Source organism: Nicotiana tomentosiformis, chromosome 11 (assembly GCF_000390325.3).
Source record: "Nicotiana tomentosiformis chromosome 11, ASM39032v3, whole genome shotgun sequence".
Taxonomy (NCBI): domain Eukaryota; kingdom Viridiplantae; phylum Streptophyta; class Magnoliopsida; order Solanales; family Solanaceae; genus Nicotiana; species Nicotiana tomentosiformis.
Genome location: NC_090822.1, coordinates 80296833 through 80314580, shown reverse-complemented (window position 1 = coordinate 80314580; position 17748 = coordinate 80296833). Strand labels below are relative to the sequence as shown.

Below are 17748 nucleotides of genomic sequence, written 5' to 3'. Positions count from 1 at the left end.
CTTAAATCCGACCTCAAATCGCCTTTCAAATCCCCAAATTTTAGCCAAAGAAGTTTTTCCAATTTTTTCTCAAATTTTCAAATAAGAAACTAATTAAATAATGAAAATAACAATAAATTCGTGTAATATAGCCAAACCAGAGTGATAATTTCTTATCCCAATGATTCCCTTGCAAATCTCTCGAAATATCGCCACAAACCGAGCTTTCTAGGTCCAAAAATCAAAGTAAGATCAAACCCCCGAAAATTCCCTTTTCTGCCCAGTTAAACCGCTTCTGCGATTCATTTAGCCGCTTCCACGGTGCCTTTTTGTGGTCAGCCAACCGCATTTGCGGAAAATCACTGACGCTGACCAACAACTTCTGGTGTCGCAAATTCCGTTTTTGCGGGTGCGCATCTGCGCAAACTCGTCCGCTTCTGTGGATCGGCCTCCCCGAGCTCTCTTCCGCTTCTGCGATTATCCTTCCGCAGAAGCGACACCGCTTCTGCGACCTCCTCACGCACATGCGTCCACTGGCGATCCTCTTCAGCCTCGCATCTGTGCTCGCCCGCTCGCTTCTGCGAGCAAAATTCCACAGGTGCGAATGCACTAGAAGGCAATATCCTTGCAAATGCTTCAAGTCAAATTTGATCCGTTAACCATCCAGAATCCACCCGACGCCCCCGGGACCTCAACCAAGTATACCAACCAGTCCTAAAATATCATACGAACTTAGTCAAGCCCTCAAAAAAAGGTCAAAACACGAATTGCGCATTGATTCAAGCCTAATGAACTTTAGAACTTCTAACTTATACATTCGATGCCGAAACTTATCAAATCAAGTCCGATTGATCTAAAAATTTGCACACAAGTCATCACTGACATTATGGACCTACTCCCACTTCCGGAATCGGAATTCGACCCCGATATCCAAATGTCCACTCCTGCTCAAACATTTCAAAAATCATCCAATTTTCCAACTTTCGCCAATTAACGCCGAAATGACATACGAACCTCCAAATCAACATCCAAACATGCTTCTAAGACCAAAACCACCATACGAAGCTATTGGAACCGTCAAAACTCAATTTCGGAGTCGTGTTCCCACAATTCGAACTATGGCTAATTCTTATGACTTAAACTTTCATTTTAGGGACTGTGTCCCATTTCACTTCGAAACCAAAAACCAAACCTCTCGGCAAGTCACGTAACCACATAATGAAATAGATGGAGCAATAAATAAGGGTTCGAGACTAATTCTCTCAAAATGACTGGCCGGGTCGTTGAATCCTCCCCCTCTTCAAATAAACGTTTGACTTTGAACGAGTTTAGGGACATACCTGAAGTGGTGGAAAGATAAGGATAATGGTTGCGCATATCATGATCTGTTTACCAAGTCGCTTCCTCGACCAGATGACCCCTCCACTGAACCTTCGCTGAAGCGATGCTCTTCGACCTTAACTTTCGAACCTGCTTATCCAAAATGGCCACCAACTCCTCAACATAAGATAGATCCTTGTCCAACTGTACTTAGCTAAAGTCTAACACATGAGATGGATCGCCGTGATACTTCCGAAGCATGGAAACATGCGATACTGGATGAATTGCTGAGAGACTAGGTGGTAGTGCAAGTCTGTAAGCCACCTCTCCAACACTCTCAAGAATCTCAAAAGGCCCGATATATCTAGGGCTCAACCTGCCCTTCCTCCCGAACCTCATAACACCATTCATGGGAAAAACCCAGAGCAAGACCCGCTCCCCAACCATAAATGCAACGTCGCGAACCTTCCGGTCCGCATAATGCTTTTTCCTGGATTAGGCTGTACGAAGTCGATCATGAATCAATTTAACTTTTTTTCAAAGCATCCTAAACCAAATCTGTACCCAATACCCTAGCCTTACCTGGCTCAAACCAAACCACTGGAGACCAGAACCACCTACCATATAAAGCCTCATACGGGGCCATATGAATGCTCGACTGATAACTGTTGTTGTAGGCAAACTCTGCAAGTGGAAAGAACTGATCCCAAGAACCCCCAAAATCCATCACACACGCACGAAGCATATGCTCCAATATCTGAATAGTGCGCTCGGACTTTCCATCCGTTCGAGGGGAAAATGCTATACTCAACTCCACCCGAGTACCTAACTCATGTTGTATGACTCTCTAGAACAGCGATGTAAACTGCGTACCCTGGTAAGAAATGATAGATACTGGCACGCTATGAAGCCTGACAATCTCACGAATGTAAACCTGAGCCAGCTGCTCTGAAGAGTAAGTAGTAACCATATGAATGAAATGAGCTGACTTGGACAATCTATCCACAATCACCCAATCTGCATCGAACTTCCTCTGAGTCCGTGGGAGGCCAACAACGAAATCCATAGTGATCCGCTCCCATTTCCACTCCGAAATCTCTAGCTTCTGAAGCAGTCCACCTTGCTGATGATGCTCAAACTTCACCCGCTGACAATTTAGGCACCGAGCTACATACTCCACTATGTCTTTCTTCATCCACCTCCATTAATAGTGCACCCTCAAGTCCTGATATATCTTCGCGGCATCAGGATAAATGGAGTACCGCGAACTGTGAGCCTCCTGGAGAATCAACTCACGCAAGCCATCTACATTGGGCACACATAGCCTGCCCTATATCCGTAATATACCATCATCTCCAATAGTGAATTCCATGGCATCACCATGCTGAACCGTGTCCTTAAGGACAAGCAGGTAGGGGTCATCATACTAACGCTCTCTGATACGATCATAAAGAGAGGACTGAGAAACCGCACAAGACAAAACCCTGCTCTGCTCGGCTCGGAAACATTCAATCTGACAGACTGGTTGGCCAAGGCCTGAACATCCAAGGCAAAAGGCCTCTCTCCTACTGGTAGATATGCTAAACTTCCCAAACTCTCCGCCTTACGATTCAAGGCATCGTCCACCTTATTGGCCTTCCTGGGATGATAGAGAATGGTGATGTCATAATCCTTAAGTAGCTCTAACCATCTCCGTTGCTGCAACTTAAGATCCTTCTGTTTAAATAGATGCTGCAGACTCCGATGATCGGTGTAGACCTCACAAGGGACAACATACAAATATTGCCGCCAGATCTTCAAGGCATGAATAATAGCTGTTAACTCTAGGTTGTGGACATGATAGTTCTTCTCATGCACCTTCAACTGTCTAGATGCGTAGGCAATCACCCTACTGTCTTGCATCAACACCGCATGGATACCAATGCGCGACGCATCACAATACATCGTATAGGACCCAACACCAGTAGGAAAAACTAACACTGGGGTTGTATCTGGCATGGCCTCCCCCTCTAGGGTGACCTCTACCTGTCTGACGTTCACCTCGAGCTGGCTATGCAGGTAGAGTGGTAGCTGGTGCTGTAACCATAGCTTGAGGACCAGATGGAGCATGCGGTGCCAGAGTGGTCGGTGGAGGTGCACCCCTCCTAAGTCCATAGCAATCCCTCACCACATGATGAGTGTCCCTACACTGAAAACAAGCTCTCAAAGGATGTGACTACTGTGGATGGCTCGAGCCTACTCGACTGGACTGACCGCTGAAAGAATCCCATGCAGGAGGTGCACTAGACAATGACGGTGCATAATAAGGAGCCCGGGGCCTAGGAGTGGCAGGAGCACCACTGGCGGCTCGAAATGTTGAATGAACAGGGCAATCCACATAGCCGCTACCTTAACGAGCTGCAGCTGAGGCACGAGTACCACTATATGTGCCAGACTCTCAAGAACTCTTGGCCTCTCTCTCCTCATTCTCCCAAGTTAACATAACCTCAAATCTCCTAGCAATAGCCACTACCTGTTGGTATGCGATGTCCATCTCCAACTCTCGGTCCATGCTAAATCTGATACTGGGGCTGAGCCCGTTAATAAATCGACGAACCCACTCCCAAACAGTAGCAACCAAGGCTAGTGCATACCTATCCAAATCACTGAACCCGACCGCATACTCTGACACGGTCATGGAGCCCTAGCGCAAATGCTCAAACTCTGCACGCCACTCATCTCTGAGACTCTAGGGGACATACTCCCTCAAGAACATATCTGAGAACTAAGTCTAAGTGAGTGAATCTACCTCAGCCGGACTACCCAACTCACATATGTTCGCCACCACTTATAGGCCGCTCCTCTAAGCTGGAATGTAGTGAAAGAAACCCTACTAGACTCTGCAACAGCCATAGTACGGAGGATATGGTGGCACTCCTCAAGAAAACCCTGGCATCCTCTGACGCTAAGCCACTAATAGTAGGAGGGTGGTACTTCTTGTGCCTCTCGATCCTGAGATGCTCCCCCTTAGAAACTGCTGCCCTAACCTCGAGTTGAACTGGAGCTACCGGCTGCATTGGTATGACCTCAAAAACCTGGTCGACCTAGACCCACTAGTCTGGGGTACGGGCGGCGGCAGTCTGTGTGCCTAACCCGACCTGAGATGTGGCAGGAGAAAGTGGTATCAACCCTGCCTGATCCAATGTGCTAAACATGCTCAGAAACTGGGCAAGAGTCTCCTGGAGGGCTGGTGCAGTAACAGGCGACTCAGGTGCCTGCCCTCCAACTGGAGCTACTGGTGGCTCATCTGTAGCAGCTCATGCAGGTCCTCTGGTCATTTGATTCAGTTGTTCGTGCCCTAACCATATGTGAGAGAATAGAAAGACAAAAATATAGAATCCGAAGTCAAAATCTCGCACAATAAGGAATCAAAGAAGTGAAGCTTTTCCTAACAGTTCCATAGCCTCCCGAAGATAAGTACAGACGTCTCCGTTCCCATCCGCGATACTCTACTAAACCTGTTTGTGACTCATAACACCTATGAACCTAGAGCTCTGATACCAACTTGTCACGAATCCAATTTCCCTCCGTGGGATATCGTGACAGCACGTAGTATCTAAGACTAGGTAAGCCTAAATAATATGCGGAAACATTAAATAAGAGATTAAAACTTGAACATCCGAACGATTTCATAAAAGGAATCTACCAAAACTAAATACATAAAATCCCAAAAACTGGGGAGATATAAGTCACAAGCTTTAAGTACAGTACCGAATAATCCTATACATCACTATCTATCAAAATATAAAGAAATAAGAGAAGAACGGAATAGAAGGGGACTCCGAGGCCTGCGATCGTGGGCAAGTATATCTTGAAGTCTTTAAGCAGCAACACAACACACTAATATCGGGGCTGGTAAGATGCACCTGGATCTGCACAAAGACATGTGCAGAAGCGTAGTATGAGTACACCACAAAGAATTGAAAAATCTCTCTAAAAGGTCGACCCGAGACCACATCTCAGAATCTGACCAAAATCACAAAATCCAAACACCCATTCTATATCGAGTCCAACCATACAAGAATTACTTAAATCCGACCTCAAATCGCCTTTCAAAGCCCCAAAGTTTAGCCTAAGAAGTTTTCCCAATTTTCCCTCAAATTTCCAACTAAGAACACTAATTAAATAATGAAAACAACAATAGATTCGTGCAATATAGCCAAAACCGAGTGGGAATTTCTTATCCCAATGATTCCCTTGCAAATCTCTCAAAATATCACCAAAAACCGAGCTCTCTAGGTCCAAAAATCAAAGTGAGAACAAAACTATCAAAAATCCCCTTTTCTGCCTAGTTAAACCGCTTCTGCGATTCATTTTGCTGTTTCTGCGGCGCAACTTCTGTGGTCAGCCAACTGCATATGCAAAAATTCACTGATGCTGACCAACTGCTTCTAGTGTCGCAAATCCCGCTTCTGCTGGTGTGCATCTGCGTAAACTCATCCGCTTCTGTGGACCGGCATCCCCGAGCTCTCTTCCGTTTCTGCGACCTCCTCGTCGCACCTGCGACCATTGGCCACCCTCTTCAGCCCCGCTTACCCATCTCAAAGGGCCCGATATATCTAGGGCTCAACTTTTCCATTCTCCCGAACCTCATAACACCCTTCATGGGCAACACCCAGAGCAAGACCCGCTCCCTAACCATGAATGCAACGTCGCAAACCTTCTGATCCGCATAACCCTTTTGCCTGGATTGGGCTGTATGAAGTCGTTCCTAAATCAATTTAACCTTTTTCCAAAGCATCCTGAACCAAATCTGTACCCAATATCCTAGCCTTACCCGGCTCAAACCAACCCACTGGAGACCGGAACGGCCTACAATATCAAGCCTCAAACGGGGCCATCTGAATGCTCGACTGATAACTGTTATTATAGGCAAACTCCGCAAGTGGCAAGAACTGATCCCAAGAACCCCCAAAATCTATCACACACGCATGAAGCATGTCCTCCAATATCTGAATAGTGCGCTCAGAATTTCCTTCAGTCCGAGGGTAAAATGTTGTACTCAACTCCACCCGAGTATCCAACTCATGTTTTACGACTCTCCAGAACCACGATGTAAACTGCGTACCCCAGTCAGAAATGATAGATACCGGCATGCTATGAAGCCTGACAATGTCACGAATGTAAACCCGAGCCAGCTGATCCGAAGAGTAAGTAGTAACCATATGAATGAAATGAGTTTACTTGGTCAATTTATCCTCAATCACCCAAACTGCATCGAACTTCCTCTAATTCCGTGGGAGCCCAACAATGAAATCCACAGTGACCCGCTCCCATTTCCACTCTGGAATCTCTAGCTTCTGAAGCAGTCCACATGGCTGTTGATGCTCATACTTCACCTGCTGACAATTTAGGCACCGAGCTACATACTCCACTATGTATTTCTTCATCCGCCTCCACCAATAATGCTGCCTCAAGTTCTGATACATTTTCGCGGCACCTGGATGAATAGAGTACCGCGAACTTTGAGCTCCTGGAGAATCAACTCACGCAAGCCATCTACATTGGGCACACATAGCCTGTCCTATATCCGTAATACACCGTCATCTCAAATAGTGTCTTCCTTAGCATCACTGTGCTGAACCGTGTCCTTAAGGACAAGCAGATGGGGGTCATCATACTGACGATCTCTGATACGATCATAAAGTGAAGTATGAGAAACCACACAAGCCAAAACCCTACTTGGATCGAATACATCAAATCTGACAAACGGGTTGGCCAAGGCCTGGACATCCAAGGATAAAGGCCTCTCTACTATTGGTAGATATGCTAAACTGCCCAAACTCTCCGCCATGCGACTCAAGGCAGTGTCCATCACATTGGCCTTCCCGGGATGAAAGAGAATGGTGATGTCATAATCCTTAAGCAACTCTAACCATCTCCGCTGCCGCAAGTTAAGACCCATCTATGTAAAACAGATGCTGCAAACTCCGATGATCGGTGTAGACCTTACACAATACAAATAGTGCCGCCAGATCTTCAAGGCATGAACAATAGCTGCTAACTCGAGGTTGTGGACATGATAGTTCTTCTTATACACCTTCGGCTGTCTAGATGCGTAGGCAATTACCCTACCGTCTTGAATCAATACCGCGTCGAGACCAATGCACGACGCATCACAATACATCATATAAGACCCCAAACCAGTAGGCAACACCAACACAGGGGCTGTAGTCAAAGCAGTCTTGAGCTTTTAAAAGCCCTCCTCACACTCTTCGGTCCACCGGAATGGAACACCCTTCTGGGTTAATCTAGTCATAGGTGCTGCAATAGACGAGAAACCCTCTACAAATCGACGGTAATACCTCGCCAAGACAAGAAAGCTCCGGATCTCCGTAGTTGAGGACGGTTTGGGCTAACACTGCACTACCTCAATCTTCTTCGGATCTACGTTGATCCCCTCACTCGATAATACATGACCCAAAAATTCCACTGAATCTAGCCAGAATTCACACTTCAAAAATTTTGCATACAACTTCTTCTCTCTCAAGGTCTGAAGCATAGTCCTCAGGTGCTGCTCATGATCCTCCCAGCTCCGGGAGTACACTAGAATGTCGTCAATAAAAACAATAACGACCGAGTCAAGATAGGGCTGAAATACACTACTCATCAAGTGCATGAATGCTGCTAGGGCATTGGTCAGCCCGAATCTTCAACTGATGAAAGCCTGAACGCAAGTCGATCTTAGAGAACACTCTGGCAACCTGAAGCTGATCAAATAGGTCATCAATAAGTGGCAATGGATACATGTTCTTCACGTAACTTTGTTCAACTAGCGATAATCAATACACATCTGCATAGAACCATCATTCTTTTTTACAAATAAGACTGGAGCACCCCAAGGCAACTAACTAGGCCGAATGAATCTCTTATCAAGCAACTCTTACAATTGTTCCTTTAACTCTTTCAACTCTGCTATGGCCATACGATAAGGTGGAATAGAAATGGGTTGTGTGCCCAGTAACAAAAATCAATACCAAAATCGATATTTGTGTCAGGCGGCATGCCCGGAAGATCTACCGAAAATACGTCTGGATAATCCCTCACTACCGAAACTGACTCAACGGTAGGAGTTTCAACACTAACATCCCTCACATATGCTAGATATGCATCACACCCTTCTCAACCATCCGCTGAGCCTTGTGAAATGAGACAACCCTGCTAGGAATATTATCTAAGGTACCTTTTCACTCTAGCCACGATAGACCTAGCATAGCCAACATCACCGTGTTAGAGTGACAATCAAGGATAGCGTGATAGGGCGACAACCAGTCCATACCTAAAATAATATCAAAATCCACCATATTGAGCAACATTAAATCGGCTCTGGTCTCAAAACCACTAAGAACAATCAAACACGACCGATACACACAGTCAACAATAATAGAATCACCCACAGGTGTAGACATATAGACAGGAGAACTCAGAGAATCACGGGATACACCTAAATACAGAGCAAAATAAGATGAGACATAGGAATAAATACAGCCTGGATCAAATAAGATTGATGCATCTCTATGACAGACCGGAACAATACATATGATGACAGAATCGGATGCAACTGCCTCCGTCCTAGCAGGAAGGCCATAATATCTGTCCTGGCCTCCCCCTCTAGAGCGACCTCTACCTGTTCAACCTCCACCTTGAGCTGGCTGTGCAGGTGGAGTGGTAGCTGGTGCTGTAACAATAGCCTGAGGACCTGGTGGAGCACGTGGTGCCTAAGTGGTCGGTGAAGGTGCACCCCTCCTGAGTCCGAAGCAATCCCTCACCACATGAAGAGTGTCCCACACTAAAAACAAGCTCTCAGAGGGCATGGCTGTTGTGGCTAGCTCGAGCCTGATCGGCTGGACTGACCGCTAAAAGCACCCCATGTAGGAGGTGCACTAGACAATGACGGTGCATAATAAGGAGCCTAGGGCCTAAGAGTGGCCGGAGCACCGCTGGCGGATGGAAGTGCTGAATGAACAGGGAAACCCACATAGACTCTACCCTGACGAGCTGCAGCTGGGGTACGAGTACCACTATATGTGCCAGACTCTCAAGACCTCTTGGCCTCTCTCTCCTCCCTCTCCCGAGTCAACATACCCTCCAATATCCTAGCAATCCATACTACCTGCTGGTATTTGATGTCCATCTCCAACTCTTGGGCCATGCTTAATCTGATACTGGGGTTGAGCCCCTCAATAAATCGATGAACCGGCTACCGAACAATAGTAACCAAGGCTGCCACATGCTTGGCCATATCACTGAACCAAACCGCATACTCTGACACAGTCATGGAACCCTGGCACAAATGCTCAAACTCTCTGCGCCATGCATATCTAATACTCTAGGGACATACTCCCTCAAGAACATATCTGAGAACTGAGTCTAAGTGAGTCCAACTGGGGGACATACTCCCTCAAGAACATATCTGGGGGACATACTCCCTCTACTCGGGCCCCAGCCTCTCGCTGCTCTAGTAGGGGGCGTGGGTGTCTGGTCATTTGATCTAGCTGTACATATCCTCACAATCTGTGAGAGAATAGAAAGACAAAAATTTAGAATCTGAAGTCAAAAACTCGCATGATAAGGAATCAAAGAAGTAAAGCTTTTCCTAACAGTTCGATAGCCGCCCGAATATCAGTACAAACATCTCCGTACCGATCCGCAAGACTCTACTAAACCTTCTTATAACTCATAACACCTATGAACCTAGAGCTCTAATACCAACTTATCACGACCCTAATTTTCCTTCGTGGGATATCATGATGGCACATAGTCTCTAAGACTAGGTAAGACTAAACAATACGTAGAAACATTAAATAAGAAATTAAAACTTGAACATCCCAACAATTTCATAAAAGGAATCTACCAAAACTCAATACATAAAATCCCAAAACCTGGTGAGATATAAGTCACAGGCTTTAAGTACAATACCTAATAATCCTATACATCAATGTCTATCAAAATATAAAGAAATAAAAGAAGAACGGAATAAAAGGGGACTCCAAGGCCTGCGATCGCGGGCAGATGTACCTTGAAGTATCCAAGCAACAACACAATGCATTAATATCGAGGCTAATAAGATGCACTTGGATCTGTACAAGGATATATGCAAAAGCGTAGTATGAGTACACCAGAACGATACCTAGTAAGTGCCAAGCCTAACCTCAGTAGAGTAGTGACGAGGTCAGGTAAGGGCCCTACTGGAAATAATAGGAAACAAGGAAGAAGATATAATAATAATAATATGACTGAGAAGTGAACAATGAGAAATTATAGAAAGATAACAACACAACAAATAAAGGTAAACAACATGGGTGCTCCCGAGGTACCGCCTCGTAGTCCCAAAAGCAAATACACAATAGGGGTGCACCCGAGGTACTGCCTCGAGTCCCAAAAGCAAATACAGGACATGGGCGCTCCCGAGGTACCGCTTCATAGTTCCAAAAGTAATTACACAGCAGATAACCAATGGGACAATGAAATTACAGAAGGAATCCTACAGTTAAAGACTAAATACAAAATCAAGGAAGCAGGTAATCCAACTAAGCATGTTGTACAAAGTGCAAGTAATAGATAAGACATGTAGGCATGTGACATTAGACTAAACATGATGATTACACACGCTAGAGTAACTCAGTTAAGGAATTAAAAAGGAAACTACTTAGAAAGAACCGAATTTTTAACAATTAACCCGAGTACGCAATCGTCAACTCGCATGCACGGCCTTCACTTACCTCAAATATCGCTCAATCAATCAATAAGAATACCTTTCCCTCGATTTTCAACTCCGATCGGCTCGAATCTAGCCAAAACAATTACATACTATAAATATAACTATAAGAAACTAATTTAAATAATAAATCTATGACTTTAGCAAATAATTGAAAAATCGCTTTAAAAAGTCGACTCGAGCCCATGTCTCGCAACCCGACCAAAATCCCAAAATCCGAATACCTATTCGATAAGGAGTCCACCCATACAAGAATTACTCAAATCCGACCTCAAATCGCCTTCCCCAAATTTTAGCCTAAGAAGTTTTCCCAATTCCCCCTCAAATTTCAAACTAAAAACACTAATTAAATGATGAAAACAACAATAGATTCATGTAATATAGCCAAAACTGAGTGAGAATTTCTTACCCTAATGATTCCCTTGCAAATCTCTCAACAAATCGCCACAAACAGAGCTCTCTAGGTCCAAAAATCAAAGTGAGATCAAACTCTCGAAAAATCCTTTTTTCTGCCCAGTTAAACCGCTTCTGCGATTCATTTAGCCAATCGCATCTACGAAAAATCACTGACGCTGACCAACCGCTTCTACGGTTGCAAATCCCACTTCTGTGGGTGCGAATCTACACAAACTCGTTCGCTTCTGCGGACCGGCCTCCCCAAGCTCTCTTCCGCTTCTGCGACCTCCTCATCACACTTGAGACCACTGGCCACCCTCTTCCGCCCCGCGTCTGCGCTTGCCTGTTCGCTTCTGCGAGCTCGCACTTGCAAACAATATTCCGCAGGTGCGAATGCACCAGAAGACAGAATCCCAGCAAATGCTTCACGTCCAAATTTGATCAATTTCCGGAATCCACCCGAGGCCCCCGGGACCTCAACCAAATATACCAACCAGTCCTAAAACATCATATGAACTTAGTTGAGCCCTCAAATCACATCAAACAACGCTCAAAACACGAAATGCGCATCGATTCAAGCCTAATGAACTTTAGAACTTCTAATTTCTACATTCGATGCCGAAACCTATCGAATCATGTCCGATTGACCTCAAATTTTGCACACAAATCATAATCGACATTATGGACCTACTCCCACTTTCGGAATCAGAATCTGACCTTGATATCAAAATGTCCACTCCCGGTCAAACTTTTCAAAAATCATCCAATTTTTCAACTTTCGTGAGTTAATGCCAAAATGACCTACGGACCTGCAAATCAACATACGAACACGCTCCTAAGACCAAAATCACCATATAGAGCTATTGGAACTGTCAAAACTCTATTTCAGAGTTGCCTTTACACAATTTAAACTATGGTCAATTCTTACGACTTAAACATCCATTTTATGGACTATGTGTCCCATTTCAATCCGAAACCAAAAACCAAACCTCCTGGCAAGTCACGTAACCACAGAATGAAATAGAGGGAGCAATAAATAGGGGTCGGGGCTAATTCTCTCAAAACAATCGGTCGGGTCGTTACACTAAAGTAAACAAATACTAATTTTATTAATTGTGGTAAAATGGAGGGTGGATAAATTGTGTTTAAGGTGATTGTCTGTGGAGGTGATGAGTGAAAAACATAACAAAAATATGAAAAAATAGGTGTGTGGTAAAGGAGAAAGTGATAGTGGTGATGATGGTTTGGTGAAGGAGGTGGTGATGGTGGAAGAAAAAATTAGGTAAGGGCTTATAATGGGTTGGGATGGTAAGGTGACATGCCATATGGTGTCCACCTCATCGAAATATCGCCATGGTGGAGGGTCTTAACTGTGGAGGGGTATTTTTGCACCAATTATATGACGTCGACCTAGTGATGAACCGAAAGTATATCAGAGGGTATAAATAATCCTTTTCTCATAGTGGAGGGATATTTTTGGCCCTTCTTCCTTTTGAGAATAAGCCCAATTCTTATAGGATGCGGCCTACTTCCACACTCACATAGGTAAAATATGTCAAGGGTGCTCCTGCAACTCTAACACTCCGCTCATACGAGCTATAAATTTTCATTAAGAGTTTATAAAATTCAACCTCCATAAATTATTATACAATAAATGCACTCACACTATAGGGAGAATATATATATATATATATATATATATATAGTGCACTTCAAAATAAATCATCATATGATTCATTTTTCTCATTGAACTTGGTTATAGGATCTTTATTTTTCAAGTTTGATTTTCTCATATATGACTTATGTATTTATGGGCTTAAATCTCATCCCCTCGATGTGCTCCAAACCCTTTCTCTTTCTAAGGCCTTGGTTAGTGGATCTTCAAGATTATCACATAATTTAACATAATCAATATTAATAGCACTACTTGTTAAATATGATTCCATAATAGTATTTTCTCCGTATGGGTCTTGATTTACCATTGTAATAACGATTTTGTACTCTACCAATAGCAACGATGCTATCACAATGAATGAGGAATTAATTTTTTTAAAATAAGTAATTTAAAATAATAAATCTCTCGACCAATTTACTTCCTCAATACTTGAAGCTAAAACAATTAGTCCAACCTCTATGGTATAGTTAGCAATGATTATTTATGTTTTTGATTTTCAACAAATAGTACCATCTCCTAAAATAAAAATATACCCCAGTAGTAGAATATAAATTATCAGATAAAGTATTCTAATCTACATCAGAAAAACCTTCATGTATAGAATGATAGTTTTTATAAAACAAGCCATAGGTTTTGGTACTAAGTAAATACCTCATAAATCTTGTTATGGCATGCCAAAGTTCATTATATAGCTTCCTTGTAAACCTGCTAAGTACTCTTACTGCATATGCAATATTAGACCCTGTGCAATCAGTCACGTACCTCAAACATGACTGGCTGAAATAGTTTTTTGAAAAGTACTTTTGAGAAAATACACTTAGAAGTAATTTTTAAAAGCTTGACCAAACACTAATTGCTGCTCAAAAATGCTATTTAAATTGATTAGCCTAATACAAACTGTTTCTCACTAAAAATACTTTTTGAAAAAATATTTATGAGAAAAATACTTTTCAAAATAAGCCGATTTTAGAAGCTTGGCCAAACAGGCTATAAACTGCTGGAATCATAAAGCCAAAAACTCTATTTCTGCCTTTGTCTTCAAGATTTATTCCTGTTATTATTCTATGGGAGTTATGGAGGTCAATGTATTGTGGCAAGTAAGATATGGAGATACCATTAGTGGCAAGATCCAAAGGTCTCATCACTTTTAACATTATCCTACTGGATAACTCTCATTTAGGAAGTTAACTGTTAACAGTAACTTGAAGACATATCTAAACTCGCTGACCGTAACATGCATCATTGAGGTTAAGTGGCTTAAACCATATTTCCTTTTTGTAAAGTCAAATAGTGATAGTAGTTATACTAATGGAAATTGTGGAGGTGGTGAAGTGGTCACGGACGATGGTAGTAAGCTGGTTTGATGTTTGGTTATAATTTTATATTTTAATACATTATTTATCTTATATTTTGATATTTAATGATAAATTGTGTGACGTTAAGCTAAATTGAGTTATTTTTATGTTTAGGATCACTGGAATATGAAGAGGAATGAATGTTGCACAAAGGGATGTTGAGGACACAACAAAAGAGAACGAAAAGAAAAACAATCGGAACAAGGCATGTAGCCTTGCGCCAGACCAGACGTGACCCGGCTCCAGGCGAGGTGAAGCTCGTGCTAGGCCTGGCTTCGTGAGGTCCCAGGCGCTCCCCGGACCTGGCCTCGCGAGGTGAGGCGCCTGGATTCTCCCCCAGTCCGAGAATAAATTATTTCCTTCTGCGTTTTGGACTTGGAGACTTCGACCCTAGCCTATAAATACTTACTAAACGTTTCTAGTGAGGGGTTGGACATATTTTGAAATAGACAAGGACTTAGGAATAGAAACAGAGCACATATTCATTGATTCTTCCATCCTTTATCTCGTATTCAAAACTTTCATGTTTTAAAAAAATATTTTAATTATTATTATGAACATGAGTGGTTAAAACCCCCTTTGTTATGGAATTATGGGTTGTTATTGACTATTGTTATTTGATAGTTGACGATATTGCTTGATTGTATCATATTTATTTGCTTATTCAATCTTGCACTTAATTATTTGAATACGTAACTAACAATAGAATACTATCTACGAATTTATAGTTAAACTCGAAAGTAGAAACTATAGATTAAATATAAGATTGAATAGACTCCAAACTCAGTCCCTTTTCGCAGGTGCGATAACATTTCTGCTTCTGCGACCACCTCACTTGCGTAAAATCAACCGCAGGTGCGTAACATCAGTACCAGTAGCTACCAACAACCATATATGAATAAAAAATGATCTGTAACACGTTTGCAACAAACCCGAGCCCCTTGGGACCTCGTCTGAATATACTAACAAGTCTCAAAATATAACATGGACCTACTCGAGGCCTCAAATCACACATAAAAATATTGAAACAATGAATCATACCTCAAATCAAGCTTAATGAACTTTTGAAGTTTCAACTTCCAAAACTCGTGTCGAACCATATCAAATCAACTCGGAATGAACTCAAATTTTGCACACAAGTCTCAAATGACATAACGAAACTATTCCAATTTCCGAAACCACAATCCGAACTAGATATAATCAAAGACAACTCCCGGTCAAACTTATAAACATTCTAAACTTTCAAATTTCCAACTTTCACCAATTAATGTTGAAACCTTCTAGAAATATCCAAATACAAATTTGGGTATACGCCCAAGTCCAAAATCACCATCCGAACCTAACAGAACCATCAAAACCTCGATCCGGAGTCAAATACATAAAAGTCAAACTTGATCAACTCTTCCAACTTAAAGCTTCTTAGTTGAAATTATTCTTCTCAATCAAATTCCGAATCACTGAAAAACCAAAACCGTCGATACACACAAGTCATAATACATCATACGAAACTACTCAAGACTTCAAACGGTTGAACGAAATACAAATGCTTAAAATAATCGGTGGGGGTCATTATAGTTGTAGAAAGAGCCAATGAATTCAATTAGCACGTGGCATCATCTAGCACCAAAATTCTTGATCAAGTTCTTCCCCACGAAGAAAACTAAGTCATTGAGAAGACAAATTCTTGGGTTTCAACAAAGAAATGGTGAGACTCTTCGTCAAGCTTGGGAATGATACAAGAAGCTACTCAGAGATTGCCCGCATCATTATCAAACTGATGAGGTGTTGGGTCATACTTTTATTGATGGGTTAGACGAGGCCTCCAAATTGAATCTCGACTCAGCTTGTGGAGGAAGTTGCAAACCGTATAGTAAAATTTAGATTCTTTTAAACAACTTCACCGCAAATGATTATAACTAAAAAGGTGAGGGTGAACCAAAGAGAATGATCAAACAAAGAGTAGCAGGTACACTTGAGCTAGATGAGATTTCAAGCAATTTGAACAAATATAGCTAAACTGACGAATCAGACGACTAAGATGGCAATGTGTCAAGCACATAAGATGCATCTTGTTTAATAAGTGGCTACATGTTTTGAAATTTGTGGAGATGGTCACACGAGTGACCAATGCCCAGTAAATCCAAAATCTATTTAATATGTGTGCCAGCAAGGTCGAGGCCCAATGAACCAGAATGTGCAATATGAAAACATTTATAATACCAACTAGAGGAGTCACCCGAACTTCTCTTGAGGTGTGAATCAATCTAATCAAAATCAATATAGACCCCACGGAAACTATAATCAACCTCAGAAACCTCCACAACAATTAGAAGAAAGCTCCACTGATTTGTTGAAAAAGTTGTTGCATGATAACTAACAAGTGATGGCTAATTTTCAAACTTTAAAGAGGCAGGTTGGGCAGTTGGCTTCAAATCAAAATACCCGACCTATAGGGGTTTTTCCAAGTGATACGGAAAAGAATCCTCAAGTGAATGTTGTAACTTTGAGGAATGGCAGAAACTTGGAAAAAGTATCGAAAAAGAAGAAAGGAAAAGTCCCCCTGAAGGTAAATTAATTCCTAAACATGTGGTGGAAGGTGATAAAGAAAACATCGAAGATGAGAAGGAACCAATTGCAAGGCCCCCTCCTTCCTTCGCATAAAGATTGAATAAAAATAATGATGACCGAATGTTCAACAAATTTCTTAATATGTTGAGCCTGGTCCTATTGAACTTACCCTTGGTTGATGTTCTATGTGAGATTCCAAAATATACAAAATACATCAAGGACATTGTGGCAAATAAAAAAAAGTTGACTGAGTTTTAAACTGTAGCACTTACTGAACAATGCACTTCAAGAATTCAAAGACAGTTGCCTTAAAAATCGAAAGATCCTGGTAGCTTCACTATTCCTATGCGAATTGGTGAAGCATATGTGGGACGAGCATTATGTGATTTGGGAGCAAGAATAAATTTGATGCCTTTATTAGTCTTTAGTCAGTTGGGGTTGGGATCTCCAAGATGCACTACAGTCATATTGCAATTAGGTGATAGGTCCATTGTCCATTCTGAGGGGGTGATAGAAAATGTGTTGTTGTAAATTGAGCAATTTATTCTCCCTGTAGATTTTATCATATTGGACTACGAAGCTGAGGAACATGTCCCTATCCTATTGGGACGACCTCTCTTAGACACCACTGATGCACTCATAAAAGATCGAGAAGGAAAGATGATCATCAAAGTTGACAATGTATAAGGCAATTTTCA

The 17748-nt window shown here is 42.3% G+C and overlaps 1 protein-coding gene and 1 non-coding gene across 2 annotated transcripts; both read right to left on the bottom strand.

The window, feature by feature from the left end:
* Nucleotides 1–6886: 6886 nt before the first annotated feature.
* LOC138901737 (uncharacterized) lies at nt 6887–7243 on the bottom strand. Its single transcript, XM_070189521.1, has one exon. It carries the CDS (start codon nt 7241–7243, stop codon nt 6887–6889), a length of 357 nt encoding a protein of 118 aa, XP_070045622.1.
* An 8904-nt stretch (nt 7244–16147) lies between these two features.
* On the bottom strand, nt 16148–16254 carry LOC117278043 (small nucleolar RNA R71). Its single transcript, XR_004508348.1, has one exon. It is a non-coding gene; the product is annotated as a small nucleolar RNA R71 (small nucleolar RNA).
* Between the last annotated feature and the right edge of the window lie 1494 nt (nt 16255–17748).